Raw genomic sequence first — 26,871 nt, forward strand, 5'->3', positions numbered from 1 at the left:
CGACCCGAAGACGTCGACGATTGGCCGTACTCGACGAAGACGAAGCAAAACGTCTGCAAAGGTAAGACCAAGATGAAATAAAATGAGAATAATATGAATATGAAAAAAATTGAAGCAATCTTCAATGATATCTTAAGACCTATCAAGTTCAATCTAATCAATGATATTCCAAAAGTAACAAAACTAGAAACGATACTACTAAACGCAAGTCTACTTTTTTATTTTTATGTTAAATAACAAAATATGTTACTTTTGTAAATAGAAAAATCTTTCTTCTTGATTATTAGGTTTCATCTTTAGGTTTTATCTTTTATGTTTCATTAAAGTAATGACAATGTCAAAATGTCTTTCATTAATCATCTATATAATAGAATCAAATATATAAATTGAATAAAAATAACAATTTCATAGAATTCATAAGATTATATAAAAATATCCAGCGCGATCGCAAATAGACAACAAAGTGGAAATCATTGATTCATTTTCTTTGACATTCGCAAAGAAAATGAACAATTCGCAAATTGTTAGTTGAAATATTAACTGCACAATCATTTTATCGCTCCTACCGCAATACATTCTTTATGTACAACAATGCAAATTCGCATGAACACTACAAGGATTCCGTTGGAATATCCGAAGAAGAGATGTTACACTCTACCCCCGTTAGATTCCCGAAATATCTTCGTTTGTACGAACGCTAACGGCACGATGACGTAAAGCGGCGCATCTAGTATGCATTTCGAGAAAGCATGTAACTATGGCACACACATTTCTGTATGAATCTAGGTGAGAATATTCAATTCCGAGCGGGCATTTTTATATTTAGCTTAAAATCTATTAAAAATCTTTTTCTTCCCCTTGTCTGGCCTTCTCTTCTTTCATCGATAAAAAATATCTTATAAGAATAATTTCGAATTAATTATTTAGATATCTTGATGTCAATAAAAGGAATTTTTTCCCATGAATTTGTAAGTATACAATTTTATCAAATAACTTTAATGTTTCTTATGCCGTTTCTTTCCGCATAAATACATTACATATTATAGAAAATACATAACGTAAGAATAATGGTGTTTTAATCTTTGATAAGTTAATCTAAATTCAATTGAAATTAATTTTGACAAAAATTAAAGTATATATACTTTATCATTTGTATTACAATGTTTTATAGGCCTTCTACAATAAGCTATTAGTCATAAATCAGAAATCAGAAATTAAAAATTGACGATTGTGATTGGTCAATTTTTAGTGACTTCTGATTTATAACTAATATAGCTTATTGTAGAAGGCCTATCACTCTTCAACTTTAAATATTCTCGCAATTAAAGTCTATTTTTCATTAAAATAAAAGCTATCTTCTAAATTACATAATATGTAATTATACAACACCTCTGAAGTTTACATCGCCGATATTCTATAAGTTTGAAAATAAAATAAAATAAATTTTAGAATTAGAGTTAAGTCTCAATTTAAATCAGAGCTGCAATATATTGTATTAACATTATCGACATTATGTCAATGCTGTCAAGTTTTGTATTTTTATTAAAATATATTTTCTAAATATATTTTCTATCGTATTCAATAAGAAAATATGTAATATTGTTAAAGGATAACGTCAAATTCTTTTTTATTTTGAATTTTAAGAAGAGTTCTCTGAAAGAAGAGTGCTCTGAAATTCATAAGTAACATTGTACGTTTTTCAAGTTTCAATAAGAGAGCTGCAATTAAAAACAACTCTAAGAAATTCTTCTTATTTTAAGTTAAAACTCACTAAATACTGCCGATAAATTTTAGAAATATAAATAAATAATAAATTACTATACATTACGCTTCTTTCATATACAAAATACATTTTGATATAATATAGTATTAATATTATACATGGAAAGAACGATTTTGTTGAATTATTTAACAATTTAACTATACAAATGAAAAAATTTCGCTAGAAAAATAAAAATCAAAATAATTATTTAGGTTTAAGCATAATGTACAATGCTGTAAAAAATAATTTTATCATTCTAACAACGGTAACTTTTATAATTATTTGATGGTTTACAAATTTATTTTCAGGTCTGTGTCTAGCTTAATTTTATATACTTCAGCAAACTTTCCATGTAATACAATATAATATTATATATATAATATTATACAACCGTCAATTTACATCATAAAAATTTACATAATAAAGATGCAAGCCTGATTTATCATTCTTTGGAAACAAATATTGGAAACAAATATTCAGTTTACACATGCCGTACTCCATGTCCAATTCTGAAATTCCTGCTTGAGTTTCACATGATGCTCGGTCAGCGGTTTCAACCACATCGTTCTGTGATCAGCAGGAAACCTTCGTTTTCCCGAGAAAACATCACCGAGTCGAATATCGTGCGAGCATTGTACTCTCGGGAGAAATTCAACACGATTTGCGCGAAACCCGGGGCTGGAGGTCAAAGATTCGTCAGCTTCATGAACAATGTGAACAGCGAATCGAACATTGGAAACTCGATCTTGAAGCACCGCGATCGAAACATTATCGTTTATAACAGAATGCAACATTATCAGGCAACATTATCATCGTAACATTAGAAATGTCAAAATATTAATGATGAAATTAACTGTACGTACATAACAACGGTTTATCTGTCAAAATTAGGTGCAGATGTAAACGTTCTAGCATATGTTCAGCTAAATATTTGTAATTGCTCTCAAATGTCGATTTGAATTCTTGAATCAATTTGAAAATTATGAGAGTTCAATCAAGTTATTTGACTAATCATATCATAGAGAGAGAGAGAGAGAGAGAGAGAGAGAGAAGAAATATTAATTGTTTGCTTATATAGATACAGTTATAATCTTTCTCTGATAAAAATCGAATACAATTTTATTTATTTAAATGTATTTAAAAAATGCGAGACGCAAAATTCCAATTTTTTGAAAATCATCCTACTAATATTGTAGAGTAATAAAAGTATGTTCTTATAATGTTTTTTCCTTTTTTTACTTTATATTTCCGTTTTTTTTTTGCAAGCAACTAAATTTAGTATCACAATTTTTGAGCTATATAATTGTTGTAGCAAATAAGCAATATATTATACATATATTTTAAAAGAACTGAATAAAAAAACAAAATTAATTGATTGATTTAATCATTTATATATTACATCAAAAATTATGAAGAATAAATCAGAAGATGCAGTATTATATGAATAATTTAAGCAAATAAAGTTTTTACTGCATTGGCAATTCTAAAGTTCTGTCAAAGCATCACGTGTAAATTTTCACTATTAAAATAATTAACCAGTAGTTAATTATGTAACGTAGTAAGAGACTGAAAGATCACTCCAAATTCAGATTAAGTTACTAATTGTGCAAAATGTAAATTCACTAATAATGCTGCACAGGTGAATATTATCGCACGTAACCGAGTTTGTTTCTCTATCTAATCTACAAAATGCCTTACAAAGAGAATTCCCAAAGGAATTAAATTAACAAAAGCAATACAAGGCAAGTGTGTGTTGCTTACCACCTGCATAGTACTTAGCTTATACACAGTAAATATACAAGATAGAATTACCTTACTGACATGTTAGGTTATAAAAGATGAACAATTAAACATTGTATATACTGCTAGTATACTACTGCGTTTCTTTCTTTTTGTTAGTTCTGCTTTCTTAATTATTTTACAAAAGTATTTAAAACTTTAAAGAAAAAATAAAAATAAAAGACAATATACTCGAAAATTGTATGTGTTTAAAGTGAATGTTAAATATAATTCTCACACAATGTTAATATTGGTATAAACACCATCATGGATTTAACATCATGGATTTTATAAATCTACGTTGATGTTTACATCAATACTAACACAGTAAGAATTATGTAATTCATACCCATATTTTTTAAAGGAATAAATCGAAAATTTAATAATAATCTTCATTCGTTGTCATTGATATTTTCTTACAATAGAAACATAATTGCCGTTTTCAAGATTCATAAATGTAAAGTAATGTAAAAATCTAAAATATATGTAACTGGAATAAAAATAAAAATTGACAGAAACCGCAGTAAATAATATCTTGGAATAAAAGTAGAATTGGATAGAAAGAATTTGTGGTAGTCTAAGAGTTGCCTGGTGATCTAATATATCTTTGTATCTCTTGGAAAGTTTTAATACTTTTTCGTTCTGCAGGATTGTCTTTAGTTCTGCATCGTCCTCTTGAGATTTGGCTAGCTCTTCGAAAATTTATTACATGGATTTTTTTTAGTTCGAGAGAATACCTGCTACAATAGTATCCTGTCCGAATATATGTCAAATGTCAATTATGAACTGATCGATATACTCTAAATAGCGAATCTGTCGAAAAGAACTAAGAAATTGATTTTGATTGAAAGTGTATATGGATTTTTATGATTCGTATCGATATATAAATTGTCCTTCTATCTTTATTGTACCTTTACTGTTTAACTGCTGAGTAAATCGCCAATAGTTCTCGATCGTATATCTATATTTAGTCTAAGCTCGGCTAAGCTTCTTTTTTCAGAAATACGAGCTGTAACTATCCCTTTTGTGACCGTTGTTGCACTATTATTTCTACGGTGGTCTCTGAAGCATCAATTGTATGGGTGAATTCTGCTTCTGAATCTGGGTGCCAGTAAAATAGCTCTGAAAGATTTTTTACAATTGCTGAAATTACTGAAATACTTGCTCCAATTTTGATGTCTACACTGACATCTTCGCTTTCGTTTTTCAACCTCCCAGTGCGTCGTTTAGCTTTACTTAGTCTACCAGCACTCCTGGGATGAAACGTTCATATAAGTTGAATGTCTCCAGGAATTGTTATTTAATGATGCTTTATCTTGAAACATCGTGTAACGATTCTTTTTAGAAATTATACGCTTCTTACTAAGACGAAACGAGAGAAATTTTAATCGAGAAATTTTGTTCATTTAGTTTAAAATCAGATAATTTAATATGTATTTAATATGTATTTAATATTATGCAGAGTTTATAATTTCACTGTTGTTAATATTAACACTACATGATACTAACATGATACAGATTTAATATCACAGGTTTTAAATCTATACCATGATGTTGATATAAATATCAAGAGTTTTAAATCGACACCATGTTAGGATTAATATTAATACTGACACAGTGAGAATTATTTAGACAGCTCATAAGGTTAAATCCTAGAGTTGGAAAATAACGCGTTATTTGTAACGCCGTTACCTTTCTTGTTATTTTTTTTCGGTAACGATCGTTACTTTTTTTCTATCTATAACAGTAACGATAACATAGTTACATTTTTACAGTAACGATTCAGTCATTACTTTTATCGTTACTTCAATTTTTATTAGATGATTTAGATTGGATATTTCAGCTTGCACTAAAAGATGTTTCACTGCTATACTTCTACAGTTACCCAAGTTGTGCTCGTATTATAACAAATGAGCGAAGTACTCAAATTTTTTGATTTGTGATACATCTTTTCATGATACATTTTTTATTCAATGTTGTAAATATATTATTTACGCACTAAAAAAAAACAACCGCAGAGGTATAGATAATTTATTTATATTTGTACTATTATTTAAATATCAATTTATTCTCCGTTTTAAAATTATCAATTTTTAAAAATTATCAATTTATCAATTTCTAAGTATCATTTTATGCTAATAAACTGTCCTATGAATTATAACGTTTATTATCCTTATAAATATCCTTATAAATATCCCTATGTCACATATTTCCTCTCTTTTTCTCTTTTTAGCATAATAAACTCCCTTCTGTATACCTATAACTAGCTGTCATTACATACGTTGTATAAATCATGAGGCGTACCTATTTATAATCTTTTCGATGTACACATCTCGCACACGCGTGCATGTCGCAGTTTTAAATGTTTTAATTGTATAAATCTATATGCATCTCTGCGCAGAACATCCACATATGTATATATATAACAAGCAAAATGTATCGGAAAAATGGCACCTTTTTCTGCAGCTACAAATCCTTTTACGCGGAATCGAATTTCTCTGGAAAATTTATTTGAGGTTTATATTAATCCTCTTACACAGCTTCTATTTTCTTTTTAACTAACGTTTTCTGTAATTCGACAAATTTTTATTTTATTATAAATGATAACGAAATCAGGTAAAAAAAAAGTAGCAATATAATATATTCTTAATCCATAAAATTAGATTTTAATTATTCATGAATTGCGTTCATTAAATCTTAATTTTTATGTATTTCAACGGAGATTGCATAGATTATATAAACCGTTATTCTGCATTTAATAAAGAAGAATTACTCGAAATCAGTCATCGCATATGTTTATAATATATTCCGACTATCAAATCTAACGTTATACTTTAATGCTATTTTTAATTTAAAAATTATATGTTAAGATCATTTTCATATTTTACTACATTATCACTTTTGTATAACTTTACTGTAACTTTTGTACAAAAACAAAAAATCCAAAAAAATCAGAGCGAATGAGAGCATGGTAGTTAATACGCAATTAAATCTTTATTCCAGAAAATAGAATCTTTATTCCAAAAAATAGTACGTTTCAAGTTACTTTGGAATCATCCTCAGCAATACAATTTCAAAATATTAATTCCTTTATGTCCAAGAAAAAATCACCATCAGATTAACAGATTTGATATTGTAATCCCAAGACAGAAGAAATTCGTTTCGACAATGGATCAAAACCAATTAAAATTTATTATCACTAAAAAGTATCAACAGTGATAATAAATTTAGTGATAATAAATTTTAATTGGTTTTGATCCATTGTCGAAACGAATTTCTTCTGTCTTGGGATTACAATATCAAATCTGTTAATCTGATGGTGATTTTTTCTTGGACATAAAGGAATTGATATTTTGAAATTGTATTGCTGAGGATGATTCCAAAGTGAACTGAAACGTACTATTTTTTTGAATAAAGATTCTATTTTCTGGAATAAAGATTTAAGATTGCGTATTAACTATCACGCTGATTTTTATTCGCCCTGATTTTTTTTGATTTTTTGTTGTTGAATTTGAGAGAGTCCGTAAGAAGATTACATTATTACTATTTGCATAAAAAGTAAGAAATTTTTTATGTCCCACATGTACGATTCCACAACAGCACATTTCTGTAGCAGCAATAGCTCCGACGAAGCTAAACGAGGGTTGGTCGCATGTATTCGGGCTCGATAAAGACTACACATCGCGGCAACCCTCGCTTGCGCAATCAACCTCTCACCGGGCTAAAATTAAACGAGCAGACGGAGCGTCCGGGAGATGGAGGGAGTGACTAGGGTTTATTCAAATTACTCCGGTACTCGGCAATACTCGCGAAACGGACTGCCGGATTTTCGAGGCGGAGTACCTATTGAATTCTCGACGCGAGAACGGAAGTGTCGACGATGCATTCACGACGATGCAGTTGCTTTGTCGCTTCGCGTGGGATTAATGACGGAACGCTGAAGCACACTAAAGATATACTGCGTTTTTGTAGGAGTTTGTCGTCGTTCGCCGAAAGAACATTACATTCATGAATGATTAATTATTATCATTTTGCTGATTAATCTTCGTCACAACGTTCTTTATGCAAAATGTCGAAAAACTCTACGTAATGATAGCAAAGTAGCCTTTATATTATCCTGAAGGGATTTTCTTTATTTTCCTAGAGGTCATTCTTCTTTTAGTAGTAGTCAGTTTAATAGAAAATATCAATACATATTGGGTACATTCCAATAACGTACACAGGCGATACAGTATAACACGGATATACGATTCTATGCATGCCAACTACACATAAAACAATACAATCGTAAACAGATAAATGCTGTGTTCGATTGTGTTGTTTTATGTATCACTTCATTAATAACAAATTTTTACCATTTTTATTACCATTTATTTTTCTAGAAGTGATACTCCAATAAGATATTCTAAGATTATATTCGAATATATTGGATACAGGTATATGAAACCTTTTTGTATTTCCAAAAATAAAAAAGGTGAAATAAAAAAGCTAAGCAACGTTTCAGTTACAAGTCGATACTGTGTATTACTGTGTCACATAGTGTATGACTGTGTTTCATTGCTGAAAAGCACTCATTACGTAATACATCATTATATAATGTATTGATAATATGCCCATATTATCTCTTTATTCTATTTGTTATTTTAAATAAAATTTACTAAAATTCTGATTTAAAAAACAGCACAGCAGATAAGTACATTCAGTATTTATAATTTTAATTACCAAATCGATGTGTATACTGCTTTAAAAACAAATCTTCTTTACATTAAAGACGAATTTCTTTTCTTGGCACATCTTAATTTATATAGCGTTAACTTTAGAATATATAATAAAAGAAGAAAGAATATTGCCTAAGTTCTTTCATTATCAAAGCAAGAAATAAAAGATAAAATTCCTTGTTTAAGAAAGTTAATTTATCGGTGAAATTTCAAGGATTTTAGAGTAATTCAGCGGGTACTAAGGGAACATTAGAGTTTTCGCATAAAAGCACAATATGTTGTTATTAGATAGAAGTAGTTACCGTGGTCTTCTCCAAGCAACGAAGTAGGTGATGATGTTGCAGCTCGAAGATATCCTCTTCTTTGTAAAACTCCTCCAACTGCAGCCCGCTCTCCTGAGCGGCCAAACGAGCCTCCGCTGCCTTCTTTTTGCTTACGAAAGCGGCACCGCTCGACGCCTTCGCGATTCTGATACGTGCCAATCTAGCTTTCTGTAATACAAAAAAATTCATGTTAGTGCTTTATACTTGTAATAAAATCTAAAATTAAAATTAGTTACAAAATCAGTTCATTTTCTGTTAAAATTATGATTAAAAGATACAAAAAAAATTGAATAAACCAACATGGACAAATTAAATTTTTGTGACGAATCTTCTAGAGATTTAAATACTTGAAAATTAATTTCTACTTAAAAAAAAATTAGTTATAATAATAATAATAAAAATATTTTTATTATAATAATATTAATATAAATTAATATCATTAATAAAAAGTTAGTTTTTACTAAAAAATTTTTGTTTCTTTTAATAACTAAAATACAAAGCGAAGACATGTAAATTTTGAGTTATTAATAAAAATAAATTTTCATTTATTTAAATCTCTACCATTAATAATATATTTTATTTTTGAGTTTTTTTTAAATCTAAATTCTGTAATATAACTATTCCATTGTATGTTTAAAAAAAATATATACGCGCGCGCGCGCACACACACAGTAATTTTAATTTTTATAATCATGTAGAAAATTTTTATAATCATGTAGAAAATTGATTAAAATGAACTTAGATCTCAGAAGACCCGTCGCGTGAGAAATACATTTGTATTACTTTATGGATTAAGTATACACAAGAATATCTCTCTCTCTCTCTCTCTCTCTCCCCCTCTCTCTCTCTCCCTCTCTCTCTCTCTCTCTCTCTCTCTCTCTCTCTCTTCGTGCCTTCCTTCTTACTTCTCAATGTTTACTAGGATAAATTCCTGCTAAGGCTAGAATAAACTTTTGTTTTGGCGTAGCATATAACATCCGAACTTCATTGTGCTTCATTAAATCCCCATTTTACGCCACGCTTTCGGTTGAAAAATGGCTAACTTTCGTAAATGTTCTACGAAATTCTTAAATTATTATTGAAAAGAAAATTTCCTCAAGAAAATTTGCTTTCGATGGCTCTTGATTCTCTTTTAAAGTATAAAATTTTTCAGCTTAATTCTTATTTTTAGATTATGTGCGTTTTATAATTTGCGATAAAACAAAAGTATATTTGAAAACCTTATTTGCAAAATAAATTCATCTCAATAAATATATTATTATCCACTTATATAACTTATATTATATATCATCTGTCTTCACTATCATTATTTTCTTATCTTATTTAAAAGACTAGGTACATTCACTATTCCAATAAAACGGAAGCGATCTTCATAAATGTTACATACAAAATACGTCTATCATTAAAATTTTAAAGATCTCGATTTCAAAATAAATATGATGTGATATATTATAATTTAATAATGATTTAGAATTATTAAAATTTTATTACAGATCAATAGAACACATGTAACGTTAAATTCCAATACTGTTATATAAACTTTAAAACCAATAACTTGAAAATACCTGCATACATCATCCAATTGCTTCTTCATTAACAATAAAATAAAATCATAGTAAAATACAATGAAAACTAGCGGAGCTCGTAAAGCTTAAGATATAGCAAGCAATATTACTATAGCATTTGAAAATCTTTGAATCATTTATTTATAATCCCGGACAAGAGAGAAACTATAAATAAACGTGGGTCTTTCCGCCCTGTATTTTTCTAAGCGTCTTTATAAATAAACGACCTTATGCAACCTTATTGACGTCGCATACAACCACGTGTTTAATTTTTTTTTTCTTACGGTCGACCTGCAACAACTATTCGCGCTATTTTATGCGGCAATTTGCGCGCGACTAGCGAACACAAATAAGGAGGATGCCAAAAATCTATGAAAAATTGCCTAACGCGTCGCAGGTCAAAACAGGTGCCATTCGAAAGGTCTCCATGAATAGGTCAAAGTTTTCAACAAAATTGTTAAGTACGTCCTTCACAAGTTATAGGTCACGAAAGACTCTCATAAATAAAAAGTTATCAGATCCATTCGCCATCAAGAGCCACCTTCTATAGTGATGACGGGCTAATCTGGCACCGCAATCAAACTAAATATTTGATCTATGTAGTAGATCAAGAAAAGATCGGTGCTGAGGCAATAGTCAGTTACTATTGCCAGTGCAAAAATGACAAGAAAACTGTAGGATGCTGTGCACACATGTCATGACAGAGATTCAAATACCCGCAAAATCACTAAGCGACCTCTGAGTGGTACTAAAGCTTTGACGAAGATCTGACTTTATTTTATTTTTTATATTTATATTTATTTTTATTTTTACTTTTATTTTGTAACACATGGTTTATATATTTGAATATGATAACTTTTCTTAATGTTTTACACACAAAGATACAAGAAGATATGCACATAAAAAATCTTTGCTTACAAGTCATAAGAAATAAATTTCAATGTTGAAGTTTATCTTTTCCTTTAATATTTATTTTTGTATATTAAAAAGGTTACTTTTAAATTTATAAAAAGATCCAGAATATTACATTTCTTCCACAGCAAAACTTCAAACACATATTACTTTTACTTACAATATTTTAACATTAAACTTTAAGTTACCTTGATAATTCTTAAAAATGATTTTTATCTCAAAATATAACTTAAATTAAAAAATTTAATTTCCAAATAAATATTTTTAAATGAAAAATATAGTGCTAGAAATTTAATATATGTGTATATATCTCAGATAGAGAGTCTGCCAAGATCACAAATTGTGTACTACATATTATGTTGGCAGAACTTTGACAGCAACCGAGCATTCCGTATAAAAAGGAACTATTTAGAACTACTCAAATTTTTGTAGTTACTATTCAATTTCTGTAGTTACTCGACTAGTAATTATATGCGAGAAATTCCATTACTGTCCACGCAGTTACTTTTCAGAACTATTCGCCAATAATCGTAGTTAATATTTAATTACTGTTTAGTAGATGCGAATGGTTACTTTCCAGAACTCTTTGCCCAAAAGTCATAGTCATTATTCAATTACTATTTCATTAAAGATTATTATCATCGCTATTATCCCATGCAGATAGCAAAAGCTGAAGTTATTTGCTGTAAAAATGACATGAAAGACGTCACTTTGACATCAAAATAGGTATATAACTTCATTTTCGAAGAAATAAAAAACAGTTATTCAAAACATAAACTGATCGTTGAAAGCTTTTTCGTAAACGTCGTGGCTAAAATTTTGATATAATGGAATAGTATCGGAATTTCTGCGGTTTTACGCGATATTACACTGCGAATAAACTCTCGACAGACTCTTTTCCGGCCGCAAACGAGGATTAACGGCAAAGTCCGCGTAGCCATGTATCGACCGTGTTAATTTTATAACTTTCGCAACTTGCGCTATTTAATTGCGGAAATTGTGGCACGGTTATTAGCGCTAATTCAATGTCCACGTTTCGAACAGCCGTGCACGATCATTAAGAAAGTAATGCTAAGAACTAAGATGTACTATTCGTTCTTTGTGAGATTCTCCAGAAAAATATTAGTATATATTTTTGTGAACAATATCGGTAATTACTGTAATTGGCTAATTAGAGATTGAAAATTAAGGTTTCAGTGTTTCTATCGGTGTTTCTATTTTTATCAAAAAGATGCGATAAAAGCGCGTTATGACCAAAGGGTCGAAGTATTTGCTTCAATTGATAAAAATGTAGATACAGAGAAATTGAATGTTCTCTGTACCAAAGAAATTTATTACGTTTTCATAAACGACTTGTAAATAGAAGTTATTTTCCACATAGAGCCAAGAACATGTGTCATTTCGTAACACAAAATTTTTAATAAAATATTGTATATTAAGTAAAATATACGCGATATGCAAATATCATGACTCGCATATATGCAAATAACTGTCTCGCATTTATGATACTTTGTGTTCGTCAACTCACGTTAATTAATAAATGTTGATGAAAATATTAATATAAAAATCGTGTGCTCCTTGTTATTTTTAAAATATCCAGGTCAGCAGAACGCAAATATTTTTATCACGCATTTAGCATTAAATAAGCTCATGTGACTTCAAGAAACGTATTCTGATCATCAAATATAGCACGAGATATCGCAATCCGATAACTCCATTCTATTAAGCTCCGATATGTCTAAGTCCGTATCACAGACGGACGCATTTTCGATAAATGAACCGCGTAATAGAGAATTACGGATCTAATTCCGTCGCCATCCAGAAATTTCAAGCAGTCGATTGTAGTAAATTCGCTGAGATTATGAACCGAAAATTCTTCGCTTATCTCGAATTTGCGATAAATGCAAGGTACCAAGATAAAAAGCCGCAAGGTCGTGGAACAGAAGTCCGCTTACTGATTTACGTTTGCCTCGGTATATTTTCGCGAAGTGAAATTCTGGCCAGAACTGCAGTCGTGCTTTTCCGCGATGTGCCATTCGGTACTCGCGGATGTTTATGCAGTTACGATCAAGGCGTCTGCGAAGTGTCAGGACTCTCCTCGAATACACTAACCGCGGCTTAACTGCGCTTTACTGTCACACCACGACGACGACGATTGTCGAGAATTGAGAATAGTAATGCAACCTCACACACATACACACATATACACACACACACACACGCACGCACGCACAATGCTGAATCATCGCCAGCTGTGATTGAATGTGGCTTATGAAGCCGCAATGAAAACGCAGCAAAGCAAAGAGGCGAAATCGAGCTTTTATACAGCTAATATAATATAACATGATGATGAACAGTACCGGTCTTTTGCGTGTAATAAAATACGACGCGGAATATATTGAATTGATTAAATATCATTTCGGTGCTTCCAGTTGTAATCAATTTGAATCAAGGTAATTACAGTAATTACATATAGTATAATAAGAAGAATTAATTTAGGCTAAAAAACATATGATTCTATAAAAAATTTGCAGTTGCATCTTATAAATACGTTATATAAAAAATAAAATCACAGATAATAGACTACAAGTAGCATACAGCGCATTTAGCAAGTAGCCTACAAAGCGTTTAAAAAAGCGCTAAAAATGTGTATATAAGCGGTTTTTTTTTTGCTATTTGGAATCATTCCAAACAATAAGAAATTTTTCTCTACCATTTCTTCCCATTTTGATTTATTTTTAGAAAAGAGTTATGACCTGGCTCAACGTGTTCGATAAAGGATGATGATGGAACGGTAATTGAGCCCTGCTCTGATCTGCCACTTGTCCTTACTCGACATTTCAAATTCATCTATGCGACGGTAATAAATAATTCCGTTCTTTAATGTTAAACAAAATTTAATTTATTTAAAACGGCCATGATCATTCGTTAAACAAACTATGTCGCAGTACCAAATCTTGATTCATCAACTTGAACTCGCCTTCGATCGCGTCTCGTCAAAAATTTAAAAAATTGGTTACACTTAAAAGATTTGGAGCAGCAGGAACTTCTCGAAAAATTATGCACGCAGCTAATCGTCCGACTACCCTCACATTACCAAACTCGTTCAAAATTCAGTGAATTAGTCCGGACATCATCAACTGACCCTCTGGGATATCCCTGTCATGGAATAGATGCTTAGAAATATAAAAAAATGGAAGGCAATATCAAATAATACATATTTATTGAAGTCATATAAGCTTATTTGATGCTGATCGCACAATAAAAATATTTGAATCCTGCTGACCTGGGTGTAAAATAATATGAAAAATAAAGATAAAAGAAAATTTAGAAAATTTTTATTTTAAAAAATAATTATTTTTTAGATGACATTATTAATCAAATTTGCGTAAAGAAATGAAAGGAATAGCATTTTGGAATAGCATTTTGCATCATATAACACGAAACAGTAAACTTTCAAAAGAAATATTTCGAGACATCAAATCGCTTAATTTCCTTATCACCGTTACATTGCGAATGTCTTTCCGAAGAAGCTTTTACATTTCGAAAGGGTTATCAATGTCTGGCAGCGTCGCCGTCGGAAGTTAGATAGATTCGCGAATGCATTCAACCCACCGGCATGGTATCGCTTGTGAAACGAGAGAAAGTAGAAGTTCGACTGAAACGTATCTACAGCTTGCAGCGGTTTCACAGCCCAAAGCGGACACAATCGAATATTTGAACAGCTAGTCGCCGAATAGACGCGTGCACAAAACAAAAGCGCCAATGATAACAATATTGTACATTCATGTGGCTGTAGGCAGCGATTAAAAAATGCATGACGATTCTCCGCGCAATTATTAGAAAACTATGTCGTCAGAAACTGTGTTAGCGAATGTAAATTCTTACATGTATACTATATCTCGTTTAGCTCGAACGCGCAATTAATTAAATCTTTTATAACAAATGACTAATAAAATACTATAACTTAAAAACTTAATATATAACTTAAAATCTTTTTTTATTCGCTAAGTTGCCATGTATATCTAGTACCTAAAATTTCTTTATAAATAAAATCTTATTTTTAAAACAGTACATAAATTTCACATTTTTATTTTAATATTTTCCAATGATTTTTTTAAAATCATATGGTTTCGATAAGATTTATCCAAAAATTTTGATTTCGATTTCAGCCGAAATTGAATAAAAACCGAACATTCATTTTAATTTTCTGAGCTGAAGGTAAAAAGTTCAGTTCGGACTCTACTTTAATCAACTGTACTTTGAAACCGACAATCAATGTATCTTGAACATCACAAATCGTCAATGAAATTCCTTATATATTCTTCCTTTCTTTCCTTATACATCAAACACTCGACTTAAGATGTATTGAAACTTTACAAGGAATTTCATCGAGATTTGAATTGTTAAAGATGGCTCTAATATGAATCCGAATGACACGTTCAGTTTTGTTATTCACTTATCAAATATATAAATAATTCTTTATTTAATCTCTGAATATTATTTACAACGCTTGTCTCCTATTAATCCATTATTCATACATTGTTTATTCGTTTCAAAAAATATTATTTTAATGTTTTAAAATATGTGTAAATGTCAGGCATGCTTCGCTTTTAAAAAAAATCTGTCTCTCGGGATCTGCGATGCATTCATTGAAGCTCACCGAAATCTCTCTCTCCTGATGAAATCTCAAAGGAGTTCTCTCTCTTTGCTCTATCTCTCAACCTCTTACAGAAGAAAACGCAATTCTGAAGACCACTTTTACCCTTTTCAGAAAAACCTGAGAAAGTAGGTCTTGCATAATACATAGCAAGCGGTAGGCTTTCTTTAAAGAAAAAAAAAAAAAAGAAAAAGCCCCGAAAGCTTTAGACTTACCCACCTCTCGTCCATGACCCGCGTTATTTCGCGGCATTCGCCTAATTAACTTAGGCGGATAAGCGGCGGGCGAAAGCTCGCGATCGTTACCGATCGCGTTATACTCTTTTCTTATCGTCGACACGCAGCTAGAATTAATTGTCGAATGCCACGCGAGGGTCATCGCGTGTATCCGTGGTATGTTCACTCTATTATCAAACCGAATTCGGAAATTCCCGTCAAGAAGTCACTACTCGTTAGGTCTGCACATATTCAATGTCATAATCGATATGTATAATTGTTTCAAGTAATCGTTACTCCAAAACAACTAATTCCTAATTGCTTTGCAAAAATCAATTTAAATAATAAATAAAAAAACCATTAAACAAATGTGTCGGAACCAAATTATTTAACTTACAAGTCTTTAAAAATTGTAACTTAGATGTGGCCCTTTAAAAATTGTAATTTAGTGGCCTTTATATATATAATTCGCATCTGTTCATTGTTTAAGTAAATTAACCCCCCCCCCTTTCACTAAAATAACAAAATATAATATAAATTCGATATTAAAGCAATAATAATATTGTCTGTTTCCCAGAGAAAAATGTCTAGTCGCATGAAATAGAAATGTTAGTTAGACCATGTTTCGTCTTCGAAAATATCAGAGGGTACCGTAATTTTGCCGTTGGCAGAAACTGCACTTATCACTGATATGATCAAGAAAACAAAAGAATTCTATTCAATATTTGCAAATATGGTAAACTAATCCAAACCGCATCAATGCTAGTATTACTCAAACTTATACAACATTCAATCAAAGTAGTTTCATGTGAAAATACATACTAATTACGTGTTATTAATTAACGTTGCGTCACGATGCCAATTGCGTAATACATTCATGTCGTACTAACAATTCCTCAGCCATTCTACCATTCATTTGTGATTAATTTCAATTCATTATCACGGTCATTGAAATCAAAAATTACGAAAAGCTATTGATTCAATTACGCCATTAAAATTATGATTTTTAAATTTATATTATCATAATTAGCAATAATTATTAATTATTATTAAAATTTTATGTTAGAAATTTATAATACAAATAGTAAAAATATATTGTAAATATTGAAAATGATATGCAATAATATTTTAAGAAATGTAATACCTAATTAATATGAATGATTTCATCAAATATTATATGTATATATATTTAGATGTTAATTTCATATTTTCATATTATCATTATTATTGATGATGATTCGCTTGTGTGACATACATGCATTGAATGATTTTCCAGATCATGTAAATTAAACTGTATTAATTAATTGTTGCAACAGTTGCATAATAATTTGCACTGGAAATTGCAAACTGCGTTCACTGAGTCCTCGCTCTGATATTTCAGTCATTAACAATTTTAATAAAGGAACTTCCTTTCCAATATTAAGTATAGCATATCGTATTGGAAAACATAATAAATATATAATCCAAAAGCAACAATTGAAATATAACGACGGAATTACAAATATCAATATGCTTGATTAATTGTTTTGCATATAACGTCGCATTAATAAGAATATGCAATGAAAAGTGGAGAGTTTCGTTTAAAAAATTCAAATTAACCTTGCCCTGATCTTGATAGCGCCACACAAGGTCAAACCAACAGTTCTATCTTATGTCCTTCTCGAAGTCACAAAACTTTTGTCTAAAACATTGTTCTCTAAAATGCGCTATTCAAGAGGTATTTGAGGTCATCATTTAAAATGGGACACTTTGTATATGATATATTAATGAGTAATCAGAATTTACAAAAGAATGTTTGTTTTATGAGCAAATATTCGCGCAAAGTATTATATAGATGAATGAAATAAATATTCTAAGTTGACACAAAAAATACATTTTTTAACATTAAATAAAAAATATATAAATGTGAAATGTAATTATATTAAAATATGTCATAAAATATACATACATATGCTTCTTAACATATTGCAAAAAGAATTTATTAAGATTTCTTCTTTTAACAAATTGAACGAGAGCACATACCCAACGCGTTTGGAGAAGTACGGGATAATATTTCAAAATATAGTAGAAAATCCGACCGTCTCTTTGAATATTTAGTCGAGTACTTCAAACGCATTCATGAGAAAACAAGAGTGGAGATGTTCTTTGATGTTCTAAAAAAAAACCATTTTTGTGGTATTTATCACTACCAAAAGTTAAGAACATACAACGATTGAAAGATCATTATCTATATTTTATGATACATAATATTTATAAATATAAATTATATTTCACATTTGGAATAATTATTTACAAAAATCAATATACAAAGTAATAAATCAATGTAATAAATGTTACAGGAATATTTGTTTATAAAATATTCTTGCAAACACACACACACACACACACACACATTTATATATATATTACTTATCATAATATAAAATTAAAAAAAAATATTTTGTATTAATTTGGAATAATTATTTACAAAAATCAATATACAAAGTAATAAATCAATGTAATAAATGTTACAGGAATATTTGTTTATAAAATATTCATTGCAAACACATGAATGTTTATTAAAATATCATATTAATACATGTGATAATAAATGTATTAATAAGATGCGTTATCTTCCTTCAGGCCAAAGCACTATTTATTAGAAGTTTATTAGAAGTTTCCGCGCGTCGCGTCGAAAAATTAAGGTCAGTTATTTACATCCCGTCTCGCGTACATCCGTTAGTCAGCCCAGATATTGGTGATTATTATTTGCGTTAATATCCTTGGTAGTGTGTTCTAATTATTTTCTACGTGCGTATCAATCGCAATTAATTAGAAATGCGACACGGAAGCTTGACAATAATTCACATGGCTCGCTGGAAATGCTATCTAAAATTTCCTGTTAGAATTTTTGATTTGGATCGCCGCTTATAATTAACCCGCATGACGAATAGTTAAAAATAAAATCCTACATATATATAATTTTTCTTCCATCACTCTCGAAGCTAAATTTAGTTAATTTAAAATTTATAATTAAAAAAAATATTGTTCATCACACATGTTAGTTTAATGTAAATTTAAAATTTAACTAGTTTTTGCTATTATATTCAAGTACTAAGCTTAATGTAATTTTGTTGATAAAAAGATCGATTGCTCTCTAAATTATTTTTTCTTTACTGTGAATCAATATTTTAAGATCTGTTAACAAAAAATCTAAATCCTAATCTGCAGTCTTAAAATTTTGATATTCATAATGGATTCGCTAAGAATAAAAAGATTTCTCTATAGAAAAATCTCATCAAATTCATATCTTTCTTCAATAAATTCATCCATATTTGGCAAACAATATTTAACTACAATTCTAATGAAATTATTTGCTAATAAATAAAGATAGAAAAAAGTTTTCAACTTTGATAAAAAAAATATTTAAAAAATGATAAATCACAATTTCAATTCCGTGATGGAAAATGATCTAACAAGACGATTTTGATTAATGGGCCCACGCGATCAAATCGTTAGTAACATCGAAACTGTGTTTGCGATGTTAAGAATAAACGCAAGCACACGTTACACTGCAGTCGCGCACAACTATTTGTTTACTAGAAAAGCGACGCGATAAATTTAAACAGCTGGCCAATGACGTCAACGATTTGATCGCGCATCACAAATGAATCAAAAAATCAGTAGTCAGAGAATCTTTCTCTTTACCGAGAAAAAACGTAAAGTATATTCTAGAAACAAATTCTAGAAAGCTTGTGTGACTAACAATAAGAGAGATGCGACAATTATTTTTATTTATTCATGATTAATTTAGACAAAAAATATCATAAATCATCAAGCGTTACTCTCATAAATTTAATGAATAAAATACTGAAGTAATACAAATCTAAATAATAACATTTATTTTAGATAAAAACTATACGGAAAATTTTTTTGTTATTCGTCTTATAATACAGATAAGCAGTTTAGTTTTTGAGGAGGGTTGAACCTCGCTTTGTTTTAAATCCGCTTCGCTGTGTAAAGTATCATTAATATAAACGCTTACTGTTCATTTTACTATTGCATTTTATAAAATAGCTTTTTGCAGGAATCATAAAAAGCCCTTTTAATAGCTTTAATTTTAATCAGAAATGAAGATTTTAACAAAGTTTCAATGAAATAAGAAATAATCGGCTTTCGGAAGTATACTCAAAAAATCTACAAGAGATATTAGAGATACTCACCACCATTATATTAATGTTTGCAAATAGACAATTAATTCGCATGCGTATCGTCGACAAGAGAAGATACTGAAACTTAATTAGTGTATGCGCTAAAGATAAAAAAAATAATATGCAAATACAGAAGTAAATGCATCAAATACAAGTCGAGATAATTTCAATTAAACGAGTTAAAAATATCAAAATAGTGAAGAACATTACAATTACAAATATAAGAATTTAAAAAAATATATAATTATTAGAAAAAGTACAAAATAAAATTTGTTTATATATTGTAAAGAAAAATAAAAAAATATGTGTTAAAATTTTTTTAATATATTAAAAGTGTGAAACTAATAATGTTTGAGGAGCAAAAAATATTTAAAAAAAATTGATTTTAAATTGACAAATTTATGCAATAAATGAAATTAGAAAAATTAAACTAACAAGGGGAACACCAGGTGATGGTCGGGGATTTTTATGCGCTTTTTACAGGCTGTTTTTAAGAAAAAAACGATACATGTCCAGCCGTTTCAGCCCATAGTTTCGAAGAAATCGATTTTTTAAATAATTATTGTAATAATTTGAAAAACGTACTGAATATAAACTGTATAAATGAAAATATTAGTATCTTTATAAATTTTATTTTAATTTAATGTTATTAATTTTAATTACTTTTTGATTGTAACGAAATTTTATGAAATTACATATTAGTATTATAGATAATTAAACATTCATTTATGGAATATTTATTATTATCATCGTTATCGTCATCGTTATTGTTATTCACATAAATGCATAAATAAGATTGTGATTAATAACGTTAAATTAAAATAAAATTTGTAAAGATACTGATATTTTCATTACAGTTTATATACAGTTTATATAGTACGTTTTTCAAATTACAATAATTATTTAAAAAATCGATTTCTTCAAAACTATGGGCTGAAACGGCTGGACACATATCTTTTTCTTTTCGCTCAAGAACAGCCTGTAAAAAGCGCAAAATCCTCGACCTCATCACCTGGTATTCCCCTTGTAAATTAAAATAAATTTATTTAGGTTTTTTTACTGTACAAATATATATATGTCAAGCATAATACAAAGTGAAATTTTCAATAAGTCTCGATGACGAAATCTATTTAACAGCTCTTACAGTTTTCAACTCATTATTAACCTTAAGATAACAATTTTACAAAAGTTTCCGTTAACTGGCGAGATTTATTGAAAACCGCGCGCGAAAGTTAGAATGAGTTTTGCGAGTATCTACAGTTTTTCTTTCGAGCAACTGTCGAAATCAATCCTATTACGCATGTGAAGTTAACGAAAGCTAAAGGTAAACGACTGTTTGAAAGTGTATTTATATAACTAAGCTCCTACAGTGCGAGCTTTTTACAATAAAACAAACTTCGACTTCTAATGAGAACTTAGTTGACTTCATTATATCTTACAAGTTAATCTCTAACAATAAGTAATAGTAAATTAATCATAAAATAATGTAGCTTTCATTTAAAATAAAAATTTTCTCCTTCTAAAGTGTATATTTAAAGAGACTAAAATAATGCATTTCATACTCTTACAAAATGATATGGTGAAACTTAATTTCTTTAATTTTCTCCACTTTGATGGGATATATCGAAAAATGAAATGCTGAAAAATGATATTATTACATCACATAAGTATATACTGACCACGCAAACATAGTAAGAAGGATCGATGCAACGGACAGTAAGGTAACCGACATTAAACGGAGATTCGTGTCGCTGCTTGCGATGGTCTGGGCGGAAAATCGATCCGGACCCTTGTTTGCCCGTTAACGCCGGACGTGACATTAAATGCAGATGCAAAGTTCACAGTGGCGTTTACTGACAATGTAGGTATGTATATCGATGACGGCCATGCAGCCCGTAAATCACATAGCTATTACGGTAGTCCGTGTTCGATCGCCAAGCGTGTAATATGCGGGGAGATAATAACCGTGAATGACTTTATATTAACCCAGCAACAATGACTTGAGAACTCCCCTTTTACGGTAAAAACTTCTACGACGTGAGACTGCACAATTTCTCACATCCGAAATTCGATATTATACGCTCGATAACATTTTGCCCAGCATTCCTGCGTAACATACTTATTACTACGATTTAAATAATATTGATTTTGTTTAACTTATTATTATTAAATAGTGTTCAAGATGCGTAAGATGCATAGGACACTCGCGCAAAGTTATCTATTTCTATTTCCGGTCAGATTTTCAAATTACTTCAGCAGATGTTCATACAAAACCAAAGTATAATTTAACGTATTACTAACTGTTAGCATCAGTTCATTATCGCCTGTTCATATAGGAATAGGAATCGCATAGATTGAATATCGCAACATATGGAATATTTAATAAACAATTATAGAGCGCTTTGAATCAGCATGAATCATAGAAATAAACAAAATACAGTATCAGATATTCAAAGGAACAGTTTTCCTTTCAACGCTCTTCTTGGTCCCTTCAGTCTCTAATAATAATCTGCGATTGTTCTCAGATTTAATTAACTCTAAATATAATGTAAAATGTGAAAAATAATGTAAAATGTGCATCAATCTTTCTAAAATCTTTTTAAAGAAAATTTTTTCTAGATTTTTGAACTGTCAAAACAGAACAGCATGTTCTGCATGACGGTTCTGTTTTGACAGTGCAAAAATCTGGAAAAAAATTTTCTTTAAAAAAATCTTAAAAAAAAAATCTGCGTCAAATTTCATTAAAACTCTGTTTTCAAAATATTTGAGGTAGTTAAAACACTATGATTCACTGGAATACTTTAAATTCTACTATGATACACGAGGCGCGTCGCGCGATTCGGAGTGTCGAGAATTCGACGCAAAAGTTCAAACGTCGACGAGCACAGGAAAGAAGACCGTTGACGAAAAATCTGTCACTGTTCAAGAGAGAGAATCAGAACAAACGTGTCCATGCATATGTAGATGCGGCCGTATCTGCAATGCAGATCTGCGCGGCATCGGCGAGTCGACCTTCGTGAAATCGAATGATCTGAGACTTTGCAATTCCGTATGAAACAATTCAAAAATTACAAAATAAACGAAAATTAAAAGCAGAAAATAACAAAAGATGGATAAAGAGAGAGAGAGAAAGAAAGAAAGAAAGAAAGGAAGCCAAATACAATGGACTTTCTACAATAAGCTGTTAGTTTATTTAAGTTTTCAGTCTCAAATCGTAAGAAATTAATCAATCACAGTCGGATGTAAGAAGAATAAGAAAAGATTATGATTGTCAATTTCTTATAGCTTAAGACTTAAACCTTAGGTACTTAATGAAGGAAACCTATATAAGATAAAACAAAAATAATTAATCTCCTATAGATTTCCGAATTATAAAATAACGATTGACGATATTATCATATTTATTTTATTTTTAATATAGCGTAGCCTTCCACGTCATAGATATTTTTCCAAAAAGATAGATGCTTTTATTATCCATAATTTTCAACAAAAAAAAATTATAAATTTATAAAAAATTTCGTAACTTATTTTTTTTACAATATTAAATATAACTCTTTCCATACCGTAATGCGAATAAGAAAACCCTAAATGATCAAGTTGTATCTTTAATAATAGCTTAAATAATTCTGTGATATTATATTACTGCTCTTCTTATTCGATGTCTTATTCAATTTTTTTACATATTAAGTATGTATATAAAATATTAGTATGTATATAAAACTAAGCAATTAACAATAGATTCTTGGGGCTAAGTTTTCATAATAAAGAGCAAAATAATAAATAATATTAAGCAAACAGAATACTCTCAAAAGACAAACAATATTTATATAAAAAATAATGTAAAATGTGCTTCAATCAGCTACTAATTGTTTTGTAATAGTTGATTAAAACTTAATTTCTTAATTCTCAGAAAATTACGTCCCGAAAAAGTCTCGCTCGATACAATTTCACCAGTTAAAGTGAATTATATCGTTCAATTTATAACTGCGACGTAAATCCTTTTTATTTACAACATGGTGCATTTTTGCGAAATCGAGCGAAAAGATTTAAGGGAGCGTAGCTGACTTCTTCCTTCGGATAAGTGTAACTCCATCTTTCTTCTTGAGATCGATCTGGACGAATCGTCGATGTCTCCTTAAATCGTCGCAAGTATGTCGGCACGAGCAAAGTAAATGCATATAAACGTACACGTGCGAGAATAAATCCTCTATTCGCACGAGAGATTTAAAAGATCATTCTCTTGCCTCAAAATAAATTTCACTCGCACATTTCTCCGCGAGTTATTTTAAAAATATCGCACAACGAATGATATTCTGCGTGAGGGAACACAAGTGATAGACGCAGCGTCTCGAGGGAAGATATTTGAGGCGGTGATTTTGTCTTTTCTTCTTTCTCTATTTTTCGAGACGAATTCGGCCAGAATTCTTTTTACGGATCGATCGATGCGCTGCCGAAATGTCGACGCTAAAAATGGTAATCGTGTCACAGGAACGAAGCGAGCGCGTGAAAATGACCGTCCTTATTTCATCGTGATAAGAAAACTTTTAAGGAACTCTGAAAAAATTGCTCTTCTTTTCGATACTTATAATCATTTTGATAGAGTCAACTTCTTTAAAATATGACATTAATTATAAATCTATAATTTTCAAAAATCTACTTGTTTCATTTGAAATTAACATTATAAAGAAATTTTTTGTATTATGACATTTTAATAGTATTATTATAATAAAAGGTTCTGCTCATTTTTTATCAAGAATACAATTCTTTAATTCTTTCTGAATTTTTGGATATTACAATGTTTGAGAAAATTAGATACAACCGTAAAAAGCCAAAAAAGTTTTAAATTCTTTATCGGAAGGGATAACTTGTTTTCTTTCTTTGACGACATCAGTTTGTAAGATGTTCGGTTAAATGGTCGTAACTGTGCCACGGAGACGAAGTTACAAGCTACACGTGGGTGAGAATAAATCGTCCGACTTCTGGAAACGACGACGCGAAACGAGCTAACGTGTCATCGACTGCGACCCGACTGGGAACTACCACTTCCTCCCTATAATGGAAGAAATATCTTCGAAACGTCGATATTGGGAAGACACGAAAATGGCAACGGGAGAATTTCTCACCTTCGAGAAATGTCGATCGCGTAATTTATACACTCCGTTCGTAGCCAGTCATCTCTGATATTGTTGCATAAAGATCAACACTGACAATGAGTGCTTTTTACATTTAATTTTACATTTTATCGCTCTATTTTATTACTCTGTTTTACGAAAAGATTTAGAAATATCAATTTTATTACGTGTTACATCACGCATAATAAGCAACAAAACTTAAATATAAAAAATCAACTTCCAACATTAATAAAAAAATATAATAAAGTTAAGTAATAATAAAAAATAAATTAATCAAGGTTATTTCTTTTTCTCTCCATAAATAACATATCGCATGTCGGCATCATTTTGGCACGTTTCAAAAGAAAGCATTCTTTTTTTAATAATGTAATCCTGCATAGTAGAGCAGTCACGCGATATAACGAAACAATGGAATGAAAACTCTGTTGCTCTGCCTCACGACTTTGATATAGAACAGCCTGAGCTAGCAAAGCGAGTTTTCTAGCTTGAAGACAACATCCAGAAGTATTGAGATCTACTGTACCAGAATAAAATGTACACTTGATAGCGCGAACAGTGACGAAGCTATTTGTAGATGCGCATCATACATATGAAAAGAAGACGATAACATCTCAAAAGATTCTACATGAAATTATAATGCATACATATCGACGTAGCATAAGTTTAATCACTAAACGTAAAAAACATATTATTAGAATCGTGATAGTGACCTTAATATGATCTCTTCAATCTTTAATTAATCTCCTCAAGTCATAATTTACTTCTATATAATATGCCAGAAATAGCAAATAGTTCATTTCTTGTAAATTATAAACTCAATTTTCCCTCTATTTTACACAACTTTTTAAACTTTAACATTTTACCATTCAATATACCTTAATAATTAAGTATAAGTCTCAGTTTAAAATTATAATTAATATTTACTCCAAAATTAAAAGATGAGTAATGTTCTATTTATATCTATATTTATTTTCGTAATTTGTAAAAATCTCTTTTCTCAATTTGTAAAAAGTATTTGTCATCAGATTTTATATAAATTAGTATGCAAATTTCTTAAACATTTTACTCACCCTTTGTGCCTTCCGTTTATCAGCACGTTGATTTTGATGATATATTCTGCTGAAATTACTGACGATAACAGGCACCGGTAAAGCGATCACTAGGACACCGCTCAAGGAGCATACACCCCCGACGATTTTTCCCGCAATCGTTTTCGGAACCATGTCACCGTAGCTGAAACAAACAGAAAAATATTTGTTGAAGCAGCAGTTCCGTGATTTATACGAGATAACATTCCGTAAATTTCGTAAAATAAAAATACCAAAATTAATATATACTAAATTTCAAATTTAGTATATAAGTTTTATTTTTCTTTCAAAAAATCAGAACGTTTAGAAAATAAAATTAAATTTGACAAAAATATTCAAACTCAAGTTACCATGTGATAGTTTATCAATTCTTTTCAAATTCTAAAATTTAATAATTAGAAAATTTATAAATTTTTCGCGAATATAAGAATTCTAAATTTTAGTGTAATTATAAATTATAATAAAGTTTCAGAAAAACCTAAAAAAATTTACAATTAAAATTTAGAAATCTAAACACTCTAAAATGT

General features: G+C 29.9%; 1 protein-coding gene across 10 annotated transcripts in view; it reads right to left on the bottom strand.

Annotated features, from left to right (window-relative positions):
* Shal (potassium voltage-gated channel protein Shal) overlaps positions 1-26,871 on the bottom strand; it is a 120,428-nt gene that overhangs the window by 61,800 nt on the left and 31,757 nt on the right. For all 10 annotated transcript variants that reach the window (XM_087405770.1, XM_087405767.1, XM_087405766.1 and 7 more), the window contains exons 2-3: positions 26,327-26,489; positions 8,562-8,750 (exon numbers count right to left, since the gene is read on the bottom strand). In XM_087405770.1, coding sequence (XP_087261896.1) covers positions 8,562-8,750; positions 26,327-26,489 — 352 coding nt within the window. The remainder of the gene's footprint in view (positions 1-8,561; positions 8,751-26,326; positions 26,490-26,871) is intronic.

The sequence above is a fragment of the Acromyrmex echinatior genome, chromosome 4 (genome assembly GCF_024713525.1).
Source record: "Acromyrmex echinatior isolate Ae372 chromosome 4, ASM2471352v2, whole genome shotgun sequence".
Classification (NCBI taxonomy): Eukaryota; Metazoa; Arthropoda; class Insecta; order Hymenoptera; family Formicidae; genus Acromyrmex; species Acromyrmex echinatior.